The sequence below is a fragment of the Eleginops maclovinus genome, chromosome 18 (assembly GCF_036324505.1).
Source record: "Eleginops maclovinus isolate JMC-PN-2008 ecotype Puerto Natales chromosome 18, JC_Emac_rtc_rv5, whole genome shotgun sequence".
NCBI classification, from domain to species: Eukaryota; Metazoa; Chordata; class Actinopteri; order Perciformes; family Eleginopidae; genus Eleginops; species Eleginops maclovinus.
Window position 1 is genome coordinate 15,628,223 of NC_086366.1, and position 16,862 is coordinate 15,645,084.

Consider the following 16,862-nt stretch of genomic DNA (forward strand, 5'->3'; position numbering starts at 1 on the left):
CACCTTGAATCGGCGCACGGCCGCTCTCCTGTCATTCGGGTGCGGGGCGTACGGAGAACCAATACACGCCCCAAAGCCTCAATCAGCAGCCAATCCAATGACAGAAGAGGCGGACCTGTGGATGCATTCTCACACTTGGTTTCACTATGCGCTCGTAAAACGGCTCCGTCTACTACAAACGCGGCGGTGCAGGTGCTCTGTCTCTTCGGGAGAGGATGCGGATGGAAGGACGGGGGAGGGAAGGGATGAAGGGAAACGCCACGAGGAAAGAAAATAGGATATGATAAAGGGGCTATTGCTAAGAGACCGTGAAGTGCAAGGTCGAATATGAGAGATTGGTTGAGCGGGGCACTTTGCGTGGTAATAGCTGGTCGGCAATAGTACTATGATTTGGTATGTGGCCACTCTGATAGCAAGTGTATTCAGCACCAGAGGAACGGCCGCTCAAGGTGAGTTGAAGTGCAATATATCTTGTGCCGCACACATGATTTCTGCTGTCTCCGTTTGCGCTTGGTGCTGCTTTTTTGCAATCGCATGATATTTTTTTGTACGTTAGGTGATGTGAAGTGTGGGGCTAATTCATCCTAACAAATGGCTGTATCTCATATGTCACGTGAAAGTTCAGCCCTGGTTAAATCGTATCATAGGAAATAACAATTGTCTCGAAATGGCCCGGATCATATGCATGATATAAGGGGCATCATTCACATGCCAGGCTACACATGCTCCAGAATGATTGACCATGACAGAGATGGATTGATTGATATGGCTGTGTCGGTTTGGGCCTGTATTGTGATATCCAATAGGCTCATTTGTATGAGAGCACAACGAGCAAATTGGAAATAACGTCCGGATATGTGTGCATTGTATCATGGCAAGCAGTCCCATTTGAGTTCTCTAGAGAGGGGTGTGACCGTATCAGCCTTCAAGATGGAAAAGTAACTAAATAATGCATTAGGTGTCAGATAAAATGCACTCTTGAATTGATAGAGCCCATTGCTTCATGCATGGGATTCACATGCTGGATTCCATACTGCACATGGATATGGCCTCAGTGCTGTGTGTCTGATGCACTGAGCACCAGGCTGCAAGGCTCGCCTAGTGCTGATCTAAGTGGCTCGTAAACTAGTAATTCCTAGAGCGACAAACTGCACAATATCCCTTTTGTTCATAATTTTCTTGAGCAATCTGTATTGACCCATGTACTTACTTAACCTTGTTCTTCCACTCGTGTCCAGATGAGGGAGACATGTTCCATGCTGTCGCCTTGTAACTGATCCCAATGACCCCACATACCCAGTCAAAACTGGTCTGCTCACAGGTTTGGCTCTTGTGATAACAGCCAGGTCCAAACCGAGTACAAATGTAAAAACCTCCTCTAATAATGCATTTGATTTAGGAACAGACAATCTCTCAGGTGTGATTGTTTAAAGGAAAAAGTTTCCATTTTATGAAGGCAAAGATGTGGCCTAATGGTATCGACTCAAAGGTGTTGTTTGGTATCTGTGAACTGGCGTTGATTTATGTTTTCAAAGGTTTACAGGCTGCACTGGAGAGTCACAAATCTACCAGTTATGACACATAGAGCTATTTCTTCTGTGTCCCACATTATAGTGTCTGGACCCAGTCTGGTGCTACACAGAACCCCTGAAGTGCGTGTTCACACCAACTATGACTTATTCTTCATCTACCTTTTCATCAACCTATCAACCTGTCAACCTGTCATCACTGTCAAAGGCTTCTTGACAATGTTTTTTCCAATTTAATGTCATAAATTATAATAGTTATACAGAATTTTTTTGCAGTACAAACCATAACATAAACTATTGACTGAGGTGGCTTTGTATCCTTGAGCATTTTTTTAGAAGCTTGGGGAAATAAACTCATTCGGTTTGAGAATATTGTTACCTCAGCCGATTAGCTTAACAAGCAGCCAATAAGTTTAGTTTATTATAACATAAAGGCTGGAAACAGTGGGAGATTTTTAGCCTGACTGTGTTTGAATGAACAGAAATCCACCTAGCACAACCTATATAACTAAATACCACATTTTTAAATCCTTATTAACAAAGTTATGTTGAAACAACAATTATTTTAGGATTCCAAGTTTTTATTACTTGATTATTTATTGGCCGGCTGATGTGACTTCCTGGATTCATGTTGTCAGCGTGACAATGCCAGGTAACAAGTGAGACCCAGAAAGTTGTTTGTTACTTTTGGACAGAGACATGCTACATGTTTCCCCCCATGGGATTGACTTTCAATATCAAGTGTATCCTCCAACTTGAGTCAGGCAAATGTTGAACTCTTCCTCAAAGTAGTGAGATAAAGGTAATGTGACCACCAAATAAGGTGCCATCTTTATACACCTGCTACTGATCTGCCTGTCAGTATGTGTTAGCACCTGCCCCCTCAATTGATAGTCAATTTGCGCTCATGCTGTTGGGTGGCATGTCAAACTACCAAAATGGCGGTCAAGATCTACCCTAATATTACTAAAAACATGGTTTATTTGGTTTTCAATTTTCAAATATGGAGGTAATATAACTGATGGTATTATTTAATAAGTATTTTCACTGCCTCGTGTCATGTAGAAGAAATAGTCCTCAGATTTCAAAGTACCAATGAAAATAATACAAAACAGATGGTCACAAGGTAACCTGCTCCAAAACAGTTGAGCCTACACTTGGCTCTTTTCTCTTGAATGCCATTTTGAAAATGCAAGAGCCCAGTTATCCACACATTATGACATGTGACGTTTAACAGTTGTTGTTAAATGGAAATGTGCTTGCTTTTTCTATTTCATTTATTACATTTAATTCAATAGATTTCTATGTTGCAAAAAAAAAGCTCATTTAAAACATCGGTTGTACTTTGGAGCTGTAAGCTGTGGTTTGCATTTTGAGATGTGTTCATAGAGGGGCTGCCTGACAAGTAGAGTCCCAGATGCATGAAATGTTTTCATCTTTAAGGGAAAGTGAAAGCCTAAATGGGTCAAGTTTAGTTTGAATTATTTGAGGCTGGCAAGACGGTGTAGAAAGTGGAGTGTCAAGATTTTAAGATACAGAGTGTAAACTGGGTTGACTATATCCCTCATTGACTCATCAGCATGATAAAGGAAACTGAAGCGAGAGTCAAGCAGTGAGTATATCATTTTAAAAGGTTTACATGATTATTGGCCTGAATTTGTGTGACAAAGGCTTCTGTGTAGACACGGTGTCTAAAAAGCAGCATTGCTTTGTCTGGGTCTACACTGGATGCGTTCAGGCAAAGTATTGAGTGCAGGTCTCCTACTTTTTGGAACAATCTTTAAAAGATATGTACATTTGTAGAAAATGGAACTAAGGTGGAAAAATATGTCAGACTATAACTAAAATGCCCACAGATATGTATCTTTGTGTTGTTCTCTGCTGGAATATTATACATAAAATTCAGATTTGCAGCTGAAGGAAACACCATGTCTTTCCTTGATTTTTACAGTACGCATAAACTTGGTCACACACTGTGTGATTAAAGGCAGCCCCTAATTCATTTAATAAATCCTCTGCTTTTTACAGTTGGGGTGCCAAGAGGCCTACCCATGAAAATGCAGGATCCTCCAACACATCTTTTTTTAACCTCGCTCTACCTTTGCAATTACACCATGCAATGTCTGCTGGATAAATGCTACATTTGCTAGTCAAATAAAGGCAGGTACACATTCCTAGAGGATTACTTTTTTTTGTTAAACCTTGTCAAGGGTTGTAAGACCCTTCCTTATATTGTAGTACTATAAACTGTGCAGTGTTTTGCGCCTGGAAAGCTTTCATCTCATCGATCTTCTTCTGAAAATAGTGTGGTGGAAATTCTTGCAATGAACTTGTCAAAAGATTTGTCCTTCTTTAATAATCATAATTTCCATTACACTAGCCTTCTTGATCTTATGTCATCTTCAACAGGGTCTGTTTTCAGTCCAAACATCTGGTGAACAGTCTTATTCCCTACACCAAACAAACCTGAACCTTGTCAACTGTCTCATGAATTTGGCAGTCTTTCTTTTATGAGCATGGTTTGGAGTGTTGGGCTTTCAGTGGGCTGTTGTATTAGCCTGTAGATTAGCTGTTTAAATAAAAATGTAATTAAACTTTGGAAAGTGAATATTAATAACATACAACAATTAATCCAGCTTCGCAAACTTTAAAAGATGAAGAAATGCAGTCCATATTAAATGAAATTTAAGTTGATTAGAATTGCCCATTTGCAAGAAAACAACCTAAAATTCCCCCAGAAAATAAATTTAAGATAAGTTGTCGTTACTTTGTTTTCTGGGAATCTATTTAAAACCAGTGATTAACCAAAAGAGCTCAGGTAAATGGACGGTCAAAGAAGTTTTCTTTGTACCAAATTCCCATAAGGGAGGCAGCATATGGTCAGGGAGACTCGAGGTAGAAGTCAACGATGACTTGGCAACAAATCAAGGTGATGCAAGAGGGACGCTGATGGCAATGTTGAAGTTATTAAATGTCATTGGCAAGTGTCAGGGAGTGGTTTATTTAAAGGACTATTTTCAGCTTGAGTCACTGATGGCAGCCTGACTCCTCTTAGGTCCTGTGCTGGGCCTTGGTATGTTTTAAGCATTTGTTGAACTGGCTTCTGGCCAGACGGTATTCATCTGTAATTCCCTTCTCCTTGATGTTTCACAGGAGCTCCCTCATGAACCGTTGCTTGGCGCACTTGTTCTTGTTGCTTGGATTCTTTTGAAGGCGAGGTTCTTCAATGACAGAGGGATATAGAAGCAGCCAGCATTTGTGAAAGTGTCAAACCTGCCACTCACAAATCTGAGGCCTCCCAGTAGCGCCAGGCGGTGTCTGAAAGCCCTCCTACTGTCTCTGGAGTCCAGATTCAGATTGTGGTTCAGATAGACTAGTGCTGTCTTCACTTCCTGTCTGTAGGTTGGAGATGTCTGGCACACTGTGAGGCTGCGTTTCATGAGATAGCTCTTGAAATGTTTTGACAGCAGTGTTTTAAGTTGTTTAACATCTGAAGTGTATTGAAGAGTTTTAATGATATCTGCCAATTTGCTGATGTTATGATGTGACGGCTTTTTTGTATTTGTTAAAAATCTGTCCCATGAAATTGTCACTTTAGAATATCATTTTTGGATTAAACACACTCGTTGTGAAGAGCAATTAAGTGATATTTATTTATTAGATGTTCAATTATGAAGGTAAAATTGTTCAATACATGTGAAGTCGTTTGGCCCTCAGCATCTATAAGAATCAATTTATTGTCGAAATTGCTTGATTTACAAAGTAATTGTATATCAGGCATGAAATGTAGTCATGGCAGTAAAAAGTAGCGTACTCAAGTATTTTTTACACCTAATCTCCCAAAAGATAAAACTCAAGGTCACTGGAGAGTGTTTAGGTCACTTGAGCTGCAAACATCATGACCGAGACCTGAATCTGCACAGACAGATCAATATCGCTGACTCTCTCATTCAAGTTCATGACATAGATTAGGATTTTCATTTAGGACTGTTTTTTAATCCAACCAGTTCGTAATTTTCCCACACAGACTGCACAACTTCATCTTTCTTATTCATATTTTTTTTCTCTGCTGTACTGTCTTGCTCACAATCATAAGCGTAAAGCTTAGTAATGAGCTTAGGAGAGGGCCTGTGCTCAAGCTGTGGATGGCAGACACTCAGAACTGGGCATGTGCCAGCTCTTTCTGGTGCTGTGCCCTCCCCCCTCTCTTCCTCCCTCAGCCAGTCCAGTCCCAGTGGAGTCTCCTTTCAAACAAAGCCTGCAGCATTCTGGGAAAGCCAGTGTTTTTAGATCTTGTGGTTCTGGTTGGACAGGCCGCTCTCCCAGCCACTACATCATAATTTCTCTGAAAGTATCTAGTGCTGATGATGAGAATAGAAGTAAATATTATGATGGGTTGTTACTCTTACTGCAGGTCCAGTTATATGTTCTCTACAATAAAGTCTGTTTGTGGGACCATCTAGCTGAAAAAAATGAATGTGTGTAGACCTGCGATTAATCACGAAGTCAAGCGACAAATGAACTTAATGACTAAAGAGGGAATTCCATTGATTTTAACTGAGAGAAAAAACAATAGTCAATGGTCCAGCATAAAGAAATTCAAGTAATGTTCAGTTTCCCGAGGTCAGGATTCAGACTATTCAGACTATGACACTATAGTATTTTATTTCCTCTCTGCATAAGTCTCTAAAAGAATCCCTCATATCATTTTATCCAATTTTAAAATGTCCAGAATAATTTAATTTCCACTCTTTTGTAGTTTAAAGGGTACACATACTGTATTTGACAAAACGTTGAAGATTAATATAACACGATAAAAAGTGACGTACAGAGATACCTCGTGTTACAAATCATGATATATTATATTAGTGATGTACTGCTGTATTCAGAACGTATACTAATGTACTCTTTCTTTAAAAAGTTTAAAACGTTTGCTAGATCAATTCCATCTTCAATTAAGAACACATTTAAAGCATCTGAAAGGAAGTTTTCACTTGTGAATAAAGCATGTCTTTCATCTGTTTTGGAGGAAACACATCCATGCATCTGCCCAAGAACCACTTATTCCTAGAGATAAGTGTTGAATCCACACTGAGCACACTCATGTGGCTCAGAACTGCAGCTCGAGTGTTTGTATGAGAGTCACAGAAAGAGGAAGTGAGTGTGAGAGAGGGGGAGTGAGCGAACGGGAAATATATGGAAGTGGATACGTTTATTAGAACTCATATGGAGCAGCTCAAATACAATATAGGAGCTCTGCGTTTCTGTGGATTTATTCACTCACTGTAACATATGATATGCTGATTCATATCTCATAACCCACTATAATCTGTAATTGGTTACAAAACGCACTAATAAGTGCTGTTAGCAGCAGCATGCCTCTTTGTGTAATTACAATAAAACACCTTGGCTTAACCATTTCTAACTCAACGGAAAAATGACTGAATCATGGCGGCACTGAATACATCTTTTATCTTACAGCTGTTGCCAAAAATGTCCCATAATAAGCATGTCTGGCAGTGCAGTGCTCAACAATGCTGGTTCGCCCTTTATGTCTTTGGCAAGCCAAGCCCGTTTCACACATCTCTCTCTCCTCGGTGTGTGTTCGAGCAGGTGTCAGCACATCCATTGCATCCCTGACTGAGCATTGCTTGTCTGAAAGGGGGAACTTTGCCATTAAAGAGAGCTCAATAATGAGGAGATCAAATCGATGTTGGATTGTCCCTATACAAATGTCAAAGTAAAGACACTGAGGTGATTTTCTTGCCTGCTGAAAACCAGTCTATGGACTGGAAAAATACCTGTTGACCTAATTTTGCATGTTTATAGACATGATTAGAGACAGTGTTTCTGTGAAGAAGAGGTTTGAAGTTATACACTTGAACCATGAATATCTGGACAAACAATAAACAAAATTCCTCCTGCTAGATTGTTTGTGAATAACTTCATAAAAGCAGAATGTGAGAGAACAGATCTCCCAAAGGTTCCCTATATAGGATTGAAATAATAACACTTACTGTATGTATAACAATCTATAAACCAGTAAAGAGCCTGGTGAGTTTAAGGATTCATGAAGAGAGCACAACAATATATAATTGTGCGACCAGCAGGCCGAACCCGGCTGACCTCTGCCAGAGCATTTGGAGCCCTGCGGTGCCACGGAAGGTGCCCTGAGGCCCTTTCAGTTATAAATACACACACACACACATATGCACTGGTGTCCCCTGCATAACCACTATTATTTTATTGTTGTTATCATCCCATAGAGTTAAAAACACTTAATATAATCACAATTTATTATGATAAAGGTCAGATTTAATAATTGTGATGTACATATTAATGCATCAATAATCCAAATCAGTATATAAAATGGGCCATCGTGCAAGATTTGTGTTTTCACTTTTTTGTACTTTTTAAGTTTATTTTGCAAACAATGTTGTACTTTTCTGCAACATTTTGAATGTAGTGCTTTTACTTTAATGTACTAACAGAGTATTTCTACGCTGTTCTCAGGACTATGAATACTTAGGATACTTGATCCTAAAGAAGAAGCATTGCTGTAGATCAAACTAGCCTAAGCAGTTGGACCTTGCACAACCTCAAACATCTACTGCAGTAAAATAAGACGGGCACATTAATGCTGCAATACTCCTAATCCAAAGATACATAATAATAAAACACCCACAGAGACCAGTTTCCTGCATTATGAGTACTTTTACTTTGAATACTTGAAATATATTTTTGCCTTAGTAAGTAAGGTTCAATACAGAACTTTTACTTGCTCTGACTGTGTGGCTTCTTTTACTTCAGTGAAGGATCTGAATACCTCTCCTACCACTACGTGTACACACACACACACACACACACACACACACACACACACACACACACACACACACACACACACACACACACACACACACACAGGCCTTTCTCTGATATGACCTTCAGCACATGCGGCTGGCGTTCAATTACCGCCCTGTCAGTGGCCCATCCAGCCAGTGGCTGCACGTCCTTGAGAGTCTCTCTCCAGCCTCCGTCCAGTCTATATTCCATTACATCCTCCACATCGGGAGCTCTGTCCGGCATAAAGCAGCGCTCGCATCCTCAGCACTGTGAGGGCACACACACAGCATGATGTATCCTTTACAAAATCTGTAACTGCAGTGAGCAATGGTTATTCTTGCTCATACTCTGAATCAAATCCGAGCAGGAAGTTAATATTTGATTTAAGTTTTTATCGGGTGAGATATTGTGTTGGTGTAAAAAAAAAAAAAAGAAACCCTAGCCCAGAAAAATCTACCAATGCTCCTCACTTTTTATGTTTTCGCACTAATGTTCAGTGTGTTATTGGACGTCATTGCTGTCAAAAAACGTTGCTCGGTTCCGCTTGATTATCACCCAAAATTTCTTTCAGGGTCTTTTCACTCTACTGACCTGTGATCATTACTGAAAGGAAAGGGTGGAGGGGACAATTTTTCTCAATGGTAAAAGCTCAGAGTTGAATCTCCTGCTGCTTGTACCCCTTATCATTTCTGCTGCGATGATTCATGTGTTGGTCTGCACGGATATTGATTGACCTCGAACAGATATCTCTAATTTTTTATAATTTTCTTACATCCCGTTGTGTGTATCAGTACAATTGTCTTGGATGCTACTCTGTTATTAATGCTTTTTTTTCACATTTGGGCTCTGCTAATATTTAATATTTATCTTGTAAAGCAAAAGCCCTGTTGAATATGTGCTCTATAAATAAAGATTATTATTAGTATTAGTATTATTATTAATAATAATGCTCACCAAGCTGTTACAAAAGCAAAGCCCTCACTGGAACTGTAATGTTAAGTGGATTCATTGGTAACAGTTTTGATAATCAAATATTAACAGAAAAACAAAACACCAAATACTCTTTTTTATTATTCCAGCATTTAATCTGAAGATTTGCAAGTTCCCTTTTTAAATGGTAAATGGACTGCGCAAACATAGCGCTTTATCAGGTCTTTTGGACCCCTCGAAGCGCTATACATACACCTAATTCATGCAGAACAGAAGCTCTCGGGACGCTAACATTCATACACGTTCAAACACCATTGGCCATGCCATCGGGAGTAACTCAGGATTAAGTATCTTGCCCAAGGATAAATCGACATGTTGACTGCACGGTCTGGGATCGAACTAACAACTGGTTGAAAGACCATCAAACTCCCTCACAACCACATTCGCCCTTTTTATCTCTGTTTTCTAAACCATGGGGTCGAGACACAAACTAAACGGTTAAATGTATTGTCTAATCATTGTACATAAAGACAGACTCGCACAGTTTTGGTACAATATCTTGTTCAGCAGAATAATTGATTTAGAAATAAAACAACCTTGATCAATCTAATATAAGAACTAGATTTGAAGCAGGGAAATCCAGTTTGAATGTTTAGTTGACCTTTGACTTTTGAGTGGATTACTAAAGATTTACTTGCCTTTAGATTTATGGGAGCTGAGGTGAAATGGATTATTTCCATTATTACTTATTATGATTTCTCAATTACTATTTGGTCTGAAGGTTTTACTATCAGAGATGTTTAGGCAACTTCTTTATTATTTAACTTTCTTGAAATTGTACAGTATATGGTCCTAGCTATAAATGGATCGTTTCTTGTGTAATATATAAGACAGTTATATATTTTTTAAATGTATTCACAAGATGCTGAATGGATTTAGTATGAAGAAAAAAGATTAGAGTTATTAGCTTTTTTTTTTTTTTGGTAACTGATAGTTTCCCTTCCCAAAATATAATTCAAATGATATAATATGAGAAATCAATAGGGGGAAAAGCTGTGACACACTCTTATATGATAGGAGATTGGAGATCTGAGTGTTTGTGGGACCAAACAAGGTTTGAAGTCACTAGCATGCTTGACAAAATATTTACAGGCCTTTTTCAGTATTTCTTGACAATCTGTAGAGTAAACGATAGATCTAAAAAATAATCACCTTTATAATAATCAAACTCGCTGTGGCACTGCCTGTTTAACCTATTAAACAATGAAGAATGTATTTTGCTTTTGTACATGAACTGCCTGCCATGGAGGAAGATTTATCTGACAGCTGACTGAATTGTTAGCCTTCAGGAATTCATGATCATAGCAGTAAATCCACTTTGTGCAGAGTATAGATACATAAAACATATTGCTCTCCTGGATTTATTAGCTGTCTGATTTATGCAGATCTTACTCAACAGATTTCCAGCTCTGTGTATTTGGAGGGCTTCAGCCTCAGATGACATTTACAGTGGCAAAGCAATCATGAATTGCCATCATCTCTTAACTGTATTGATCCCTTTATATCTACAGTCCTGTTTAGTTAGAACATCTAAAGCATGGACACTTGTATCACGTTTATGACTTGTTGAGAGCATAAACATTTCCCTTGATAAATCCCCCATAAACCCCGACAGGGTCACCGTGTCTCCATTTAGGAAATTAGAAAAGCAAAAGCGGTGACCAAACCTCTGCTGATTGTCCACTCATGTAGATCCTATAAAGGAATTGGAGAATTAATAGCACCTCCAATATATTATCTTGTTGAAGATGTGCTCCCACTGCCACCCAGATCCAAATATGATGCCAGCCAGAAACCAGACCCTCTAGACTTCTGCAACCTGAACCGTCTGCAGAAAAAAAACAATGGCTTTATGCACAGTTGTGCCACATGGTGTGACCCTGTGCTACATGTCAAGTGACTCTACTTACTCAACCAAACAATGTGTACAGTGTGTTTAATTATAGATGGGAGCCTGACCTCTGCTTTCTTCTGAAAGCCTCTGAGCATGAGTAAGGACAAAATACACTCATAAAGGCTTTGCCATAATGTCTTATTCAACACCTTTGGTCAGGCACAAACGTGTGTGTCCCTGATTGTTTACAATAGTTGTCTGACCATGTTCCAACATTGCTTTAAGACACCCATACAGGGGATTCACTGAGAATTTCACTCTAGTGAACTTGTCCAAAGACATTTATCAATAAAAGAGCTTATGTCTTGACATAGGTGGTTATAGTCATCTTTTTAAAAGGTGTTGTAAATATGCTCAGGGGTGAGTTTAGAGTGTTTTTGCATGCCTGAAAGGGTAACTGTAGCAGATTTTTGATTATTTTTTGTTTATTACTGTACGGGACAGGTTTTCTCAGAAGTGTATTAAAAGGCTGCAGGGCAGAGCTTCATCTCTGTCTGCAACAATCAACTCCCCCCTCGTTGAGTCTCAGCAGTCTTTATGCTTGTTGACACCCTACACTGTGCTTCATCAAACACTGCCTCCCCCTCAGTTTCATCTTAATGAAAAATGCTGCTTTATTACCACCATGATTTAGGCGCTCCAAATTAGTACATGAAGTTTAGAGGCACAGCCTCTGTGACTTGTAGTTGTCAATCAGCTCCCCTATGAGATCTCTTGCATGGATAGCATTTACATCGTATTTGTTGATGTATTTGTTATTTTTATATTTTCGGTTATTGTTTTATATAGGATAGTATTTAGGCTCATGCAGCTTTTGTACTCTCCTGTTAATCTTAATGGTCATGACTGAGATAGTACATCAGCTTCATTTGCTAGTGGAGTTCAGAGTTGCATAGCTTTGTCATTTCTAAGCAAAGGGGCAAAATAGCAAGATATATTCCAGGTCTGAGGGCATAAACTGCCAGACAACATCTCCACTTTCAAAAGTGACATTTGATTAAAATTTTAAATCCAAAATCTGTGCTTGCGGAAATGAATAAAGTGCATTAACTTTATCACAGCATAAAGCAGATTAAACTGGTAAACACAATCGCTAAGTGATGCATATGGCCTGCAGGGGTGGAGTTAAAGCTTTATTTTGCAGCCAGAAGAACTGGGTGAACATATTTGGGTTTTAATTGGAGTGTACACGGCTGAAAAAGCGCACATCATACCACTTCCATACGACAGTAGCAAAACATCATTACAGACTAGTGCTGTTTAGAGCCAATAATACCTCCAGGTCCCAACGTTGGCTCTTCTTGTAAAAATTAGCCCTGCTAATGCAAATGATGCTGCTAATGAAGGTGTTAAGTTATTCAGCGGGTGTTTTTCCGGAGTGGTACGTCAGCATGTCTCTTGATCCCTGGAGCGATTTTATTTTTTTCCCCCCCTGGGCGTGAGCTGAAGTCATGCTTGCTCTGACGGAGGACATACAGCCGGTTCAATGAAAGCGGGGGTGGCAGCTGGAGAAAATCCATTCCCAGAGTGAGAGTTCTGCTGAGGCAGGTATGCCGACCTTTCAGTCATCTGATAGGTCAACGCTCGGCAGCGTGCCTGGACATTGGTGGCTAATAGCCAGTCCTGGTGGTGCTAATAGTAAAGCTTATCTGAGCAGCAGCCAGCTATGATCAATGGGACCCCTTGGCAGCTCATTTATAGTACAGTATGGCACAGCCACAAAGCTCCCCAACAGATGAAGGTGACAGATGATGGTAGGGTTTACCATGTGCATGGCCATGTTCAAAGTTTCGAAAGCAAAGTCTAATTTTAATCCATTGTGCAGAAGTTAGCTCAATTGCCTTTAAGTGACACCCAATCATTGCTTGTAAATTAATCTTGAATGATTCGGGTGAAAGGATATTTTGGTGCAGGGATCCTGTGCAGAAGAATATCTTGTTCTCTGGTCAGACCACAGGTACATTTTAATTCTTGTTTGTGGTAAACTTAATTTTCATTCCAGGTGCCCACGGAGTGAGAGAGGAGCCCCGGTTTGTGACGGCGCGCGCCGGAGAGAGCGTGATCCTGGGGTGTGACGTGTCCCCTCCCCTGGACGGCCAGCAGCCCCCCTATGTGGTGGAGTGGTTCAAGTTTGGAGTGCCGATTCCCTTCTTCATCAACTTCCGCTTCTACCCTCCTCATGTGGATCCAGAGTACACTGGTAAGACAATGTTGGCATGATTAAGATAAAGCAAAGTCCTCTTGAGACATTGTGAAAAGTTCTATCTGTAACAGATTCAGTTTAACACTTTTAAATTAAGCAGAAATTGGATGTATCTTTCTATAAATCCAGATCACAATCTTTTTAGTTGCCAAGCACACGACTGACGGAGATATTTCAGTTGGTTGCAAGATCGTCAACTTTGTATCTGCTGCAGTTTCATGGTACACTCTGATAAGCAGGGACCATAAAATAAGACACTGTAAAATTCTGAACTCCATTTTACCATAAGTAAAAAATGATGGCTTGCAGATATACTTTACGGATTTAAAAGAATAGTTTTACATTTTAGGAAATATTATTTTTCTTTTTTTTGGCTAAGGAGTTTGATATGACTTTTATGTCTGTATGGTAAATATAAAGCTATGGCTAGCAGGTTAGCTTGGTGCATAACATGAATATTTCCCCCATCATTTTGACTAGTTTTCATTGTAGTAGTAGAGTATAGTATGAAGTCTCAACACATGAAAAAATGTGCCTTTGTGAGTCCATCACACTGATGGAAATAGTGATGATATACAACTTCAAAGACATTATAGGCCTTTACTTAAATATACAATAATTCTGGGAACATTTCTATGATCATAGAGCATACAGATTTCCCTGCCGCAGATCCAATTATAAGCTGGCTGAGAGCAGAGCCATTTCTGACAACCAGTTAAATGTATTGCAGTGTAAATGCGTTCTGTGCATGTACCTCCAAATCCTCCAAAGACTGGCCTACAATTTCAGTATGTTTTCCCTCAGTATGGTACTTTAGCTGTTTAGGCTCTAAGTTTAAGGCATGGTGCAGTACATTGAGGCCTTTCATTACTGAAACAAAGACCCAGCCCCCTTTGCAAAGTGTTCTGGTTCTTGAAGTGCAATTCTTTCTGTTCTAACACGGCATTCGGGGCTGTGCATCTGCTGTCTCTGAGTGCATAGGGGGAAATAACTGTCTCAGCAATTTACAATTGCATTGTAGCCCACATACATTATTTCCTACACACTAGTGACAATGCAGCACCGAGCACGCATACAGTATAGGAAAAAACAAATTGTTGTATATCCAGTAAAGGGTTTATCAAAGAAGCTATAACCAACAAATGAATGGCAGCCTCCACAATGATCATACCATTGAATAAATACCTCTATTTTAACAAAATCATTATCCATCTCAACAGGCAGATTTGCTGTTTAGATGGCATTAATTTAATCTGAATTTCCCTTATAAACGAGCAATTGAATATATGATAATGTACAAGATGCAACATTTCCTGTATAGCTGTGAAATCAAAATAATGATATAAAAGATGCTAAAGCCTTGCAGAGCTGAAGGGAACTTCATCAGTTGGTGATAACTATGTGTGTTTGTAGCAATGAGTAAACCCTTTCACATTGAATCCATTATGTATCTAGAAATATTGATAACGCCAGCTGTAAAATTAGCATAACACTATTTATTTGATATTTCTACCTTTCATATCACGCAACCCTAAAAAGTTCTTCTCCTTGCTTCTGCATCTTTGGAAAGATTGCGAGCTGTCCCAATAGAGTCAGAATCCTCCCCTCCTGTTCCCACCTCTTTACCAAGTGCCTGACCTGGTAATGCTGTGAATTAAAGGCAAGGCATGGCAGAAGGATTAATCTCTCTTGTGTGAGTGTCCTAAATACGGACATTACAGATTTTTCAGCTCTGTTTTTTTTTCTTTGAAAATGGTGTGAATAACATTAGGTTGATTGAAACTCCTCCCTGTGGGATTTTTTGAAGCAGGGTCATCAGTGCAGAGAAGACAAATGGCAGTGACTCACTGTCTGGGGAACCCTCCTTTTTGTTTTGTGGCTACTGTAGATCTTGCAGCCGCTGGAGCGTTTCATTGCTTACTTTAACCTCCTGACCAGCGGCAGGGTATGAACGACCGACGCTTTTCAAACAGCATCTTGCTCTGCTGTGCTCGCTCTGGCTCTAGTGGGACTCTGCCATGTGGCGTCAAGTCCACTGCTGAGGAATTACCAGAGAACAGATGCAACATGAATATGTCCAGTCTCATTACATAGATTAAAGTTTGGTCTGGGGATTGCATGTGCACGGCGACAGTGTGATAATGACACTGGACTTGATGAGATGCTCTTTGGGTCTGTGCAGTCTCAGAGTTCATTTGGGCTATTTTCATGAATTCTTATCGCCTAATATGAATACACTGCTACCATAACAGAGAATATTATCTATAATGCTGCATTTACAATAGGACAAATCCAAATATTCCCACTGGATAGATAATAGTGCCATTTAATCCATCTATGGGTCAATCGTTTTGTCGGGGTCAGTAAGCATTTACATTATTCACTTTCCGGTCTTGCAAATTGTTGATAGACCACGGTATATTCCTATTTATTTTTAATTGTAGATAACTCATTACAACTATGTATTTTCTGTGTGATTTGCTGCTAACATGAGAACATATGCTGATGTCCTTTCAGACCAAAATCTATTCTGCTGGTTTGTCCTGCAGCTATATCGAAATAACAACATTAAAAAACATCTTTATTTGTGCCCTCTCGAGCAATAACACAATCAATAATTCAGATGTGAAGCATGTGAAATTTTAGTGTCGGATTGGCCCGCTTTGGGACAAGCTGAAAACTAAATCATATCACTCCTCAACGATAATATGGATTTATAAAAGATATGAAAAACAAGATTGTCCTCTTAGGAGCACACCTTTTCCTGCATGTACAGTAAGATACTGGTGATATATAATGCAACACTCTTTCATAAAACAAGGAGTGACTTAATGAAGCAAAATTAGTAAATATGTAATGTATCACAACTAGATGTGGTGTAACTGAATGTGTCTATGCGCATAGAGTATTAAGTATTTGGGGCATTTTCATTGTCAGTTGCTAGAAAGGTCGCATGTTAGCATGTAGCTGGTTGCAAAAGACATTTTCCACTGCAGACATCTGAAAATGTCATGATAGGAAATTGCAGTGTAGGCATCTTATCTTTCAGCATGCTAGTAGTTTTCAAAGTCAGATACAGTGAAAATATATGAAACTTGGAGCAAAGGAAGACAAAAGCGTTGACAAACCATTTGAAAAATGTGCTGAAAAACCCTCAACCACTCATCACTATCTAAGAAAAATCCAATTTAATCCGTAATTCAACTTCATTCGCTGATTTTAAAAATACTTTACACCGCAAACCACGAAAGAAACATAATGCCATAAAAAATAACTTATTTAGGCTATTTATTTGTTTTGAGTACAGTGAAGGCTAGCTATACATTTACAATGTTTGAATAATGCATGAACGCTCCCAAGTTGGAACAATGGAAGATGGTTTGGTCCCATGTGAAATGAA

At 39.3% G+C, this 16,862-nt stretch overlaps 1 protein-coding gene across 1 annotated transcript in view; it reads left to right on the forward strand.

Moving 5' to 3' along the window:
- The first annotated feature begins 243 nt into the window (after positions 1–243).
- igsf9ba (immunoglobulin superfamily, member 9Ba) overlaps positions 244–16,862 on the forward strand; it is a 54,066-nt gene continuing 37,447 nt past the window's right edge. Inside the window, 2 exon segments of the mRNA XM_063907860.1 lie at positions 244–449; positions 13,262–13,459. Coding sequence (XP_063763930.1) covers positions 386–449; positions 13,262–13,459 — 262 coding nt within the window. The 5' untranslated portion in view covers positions 244–385.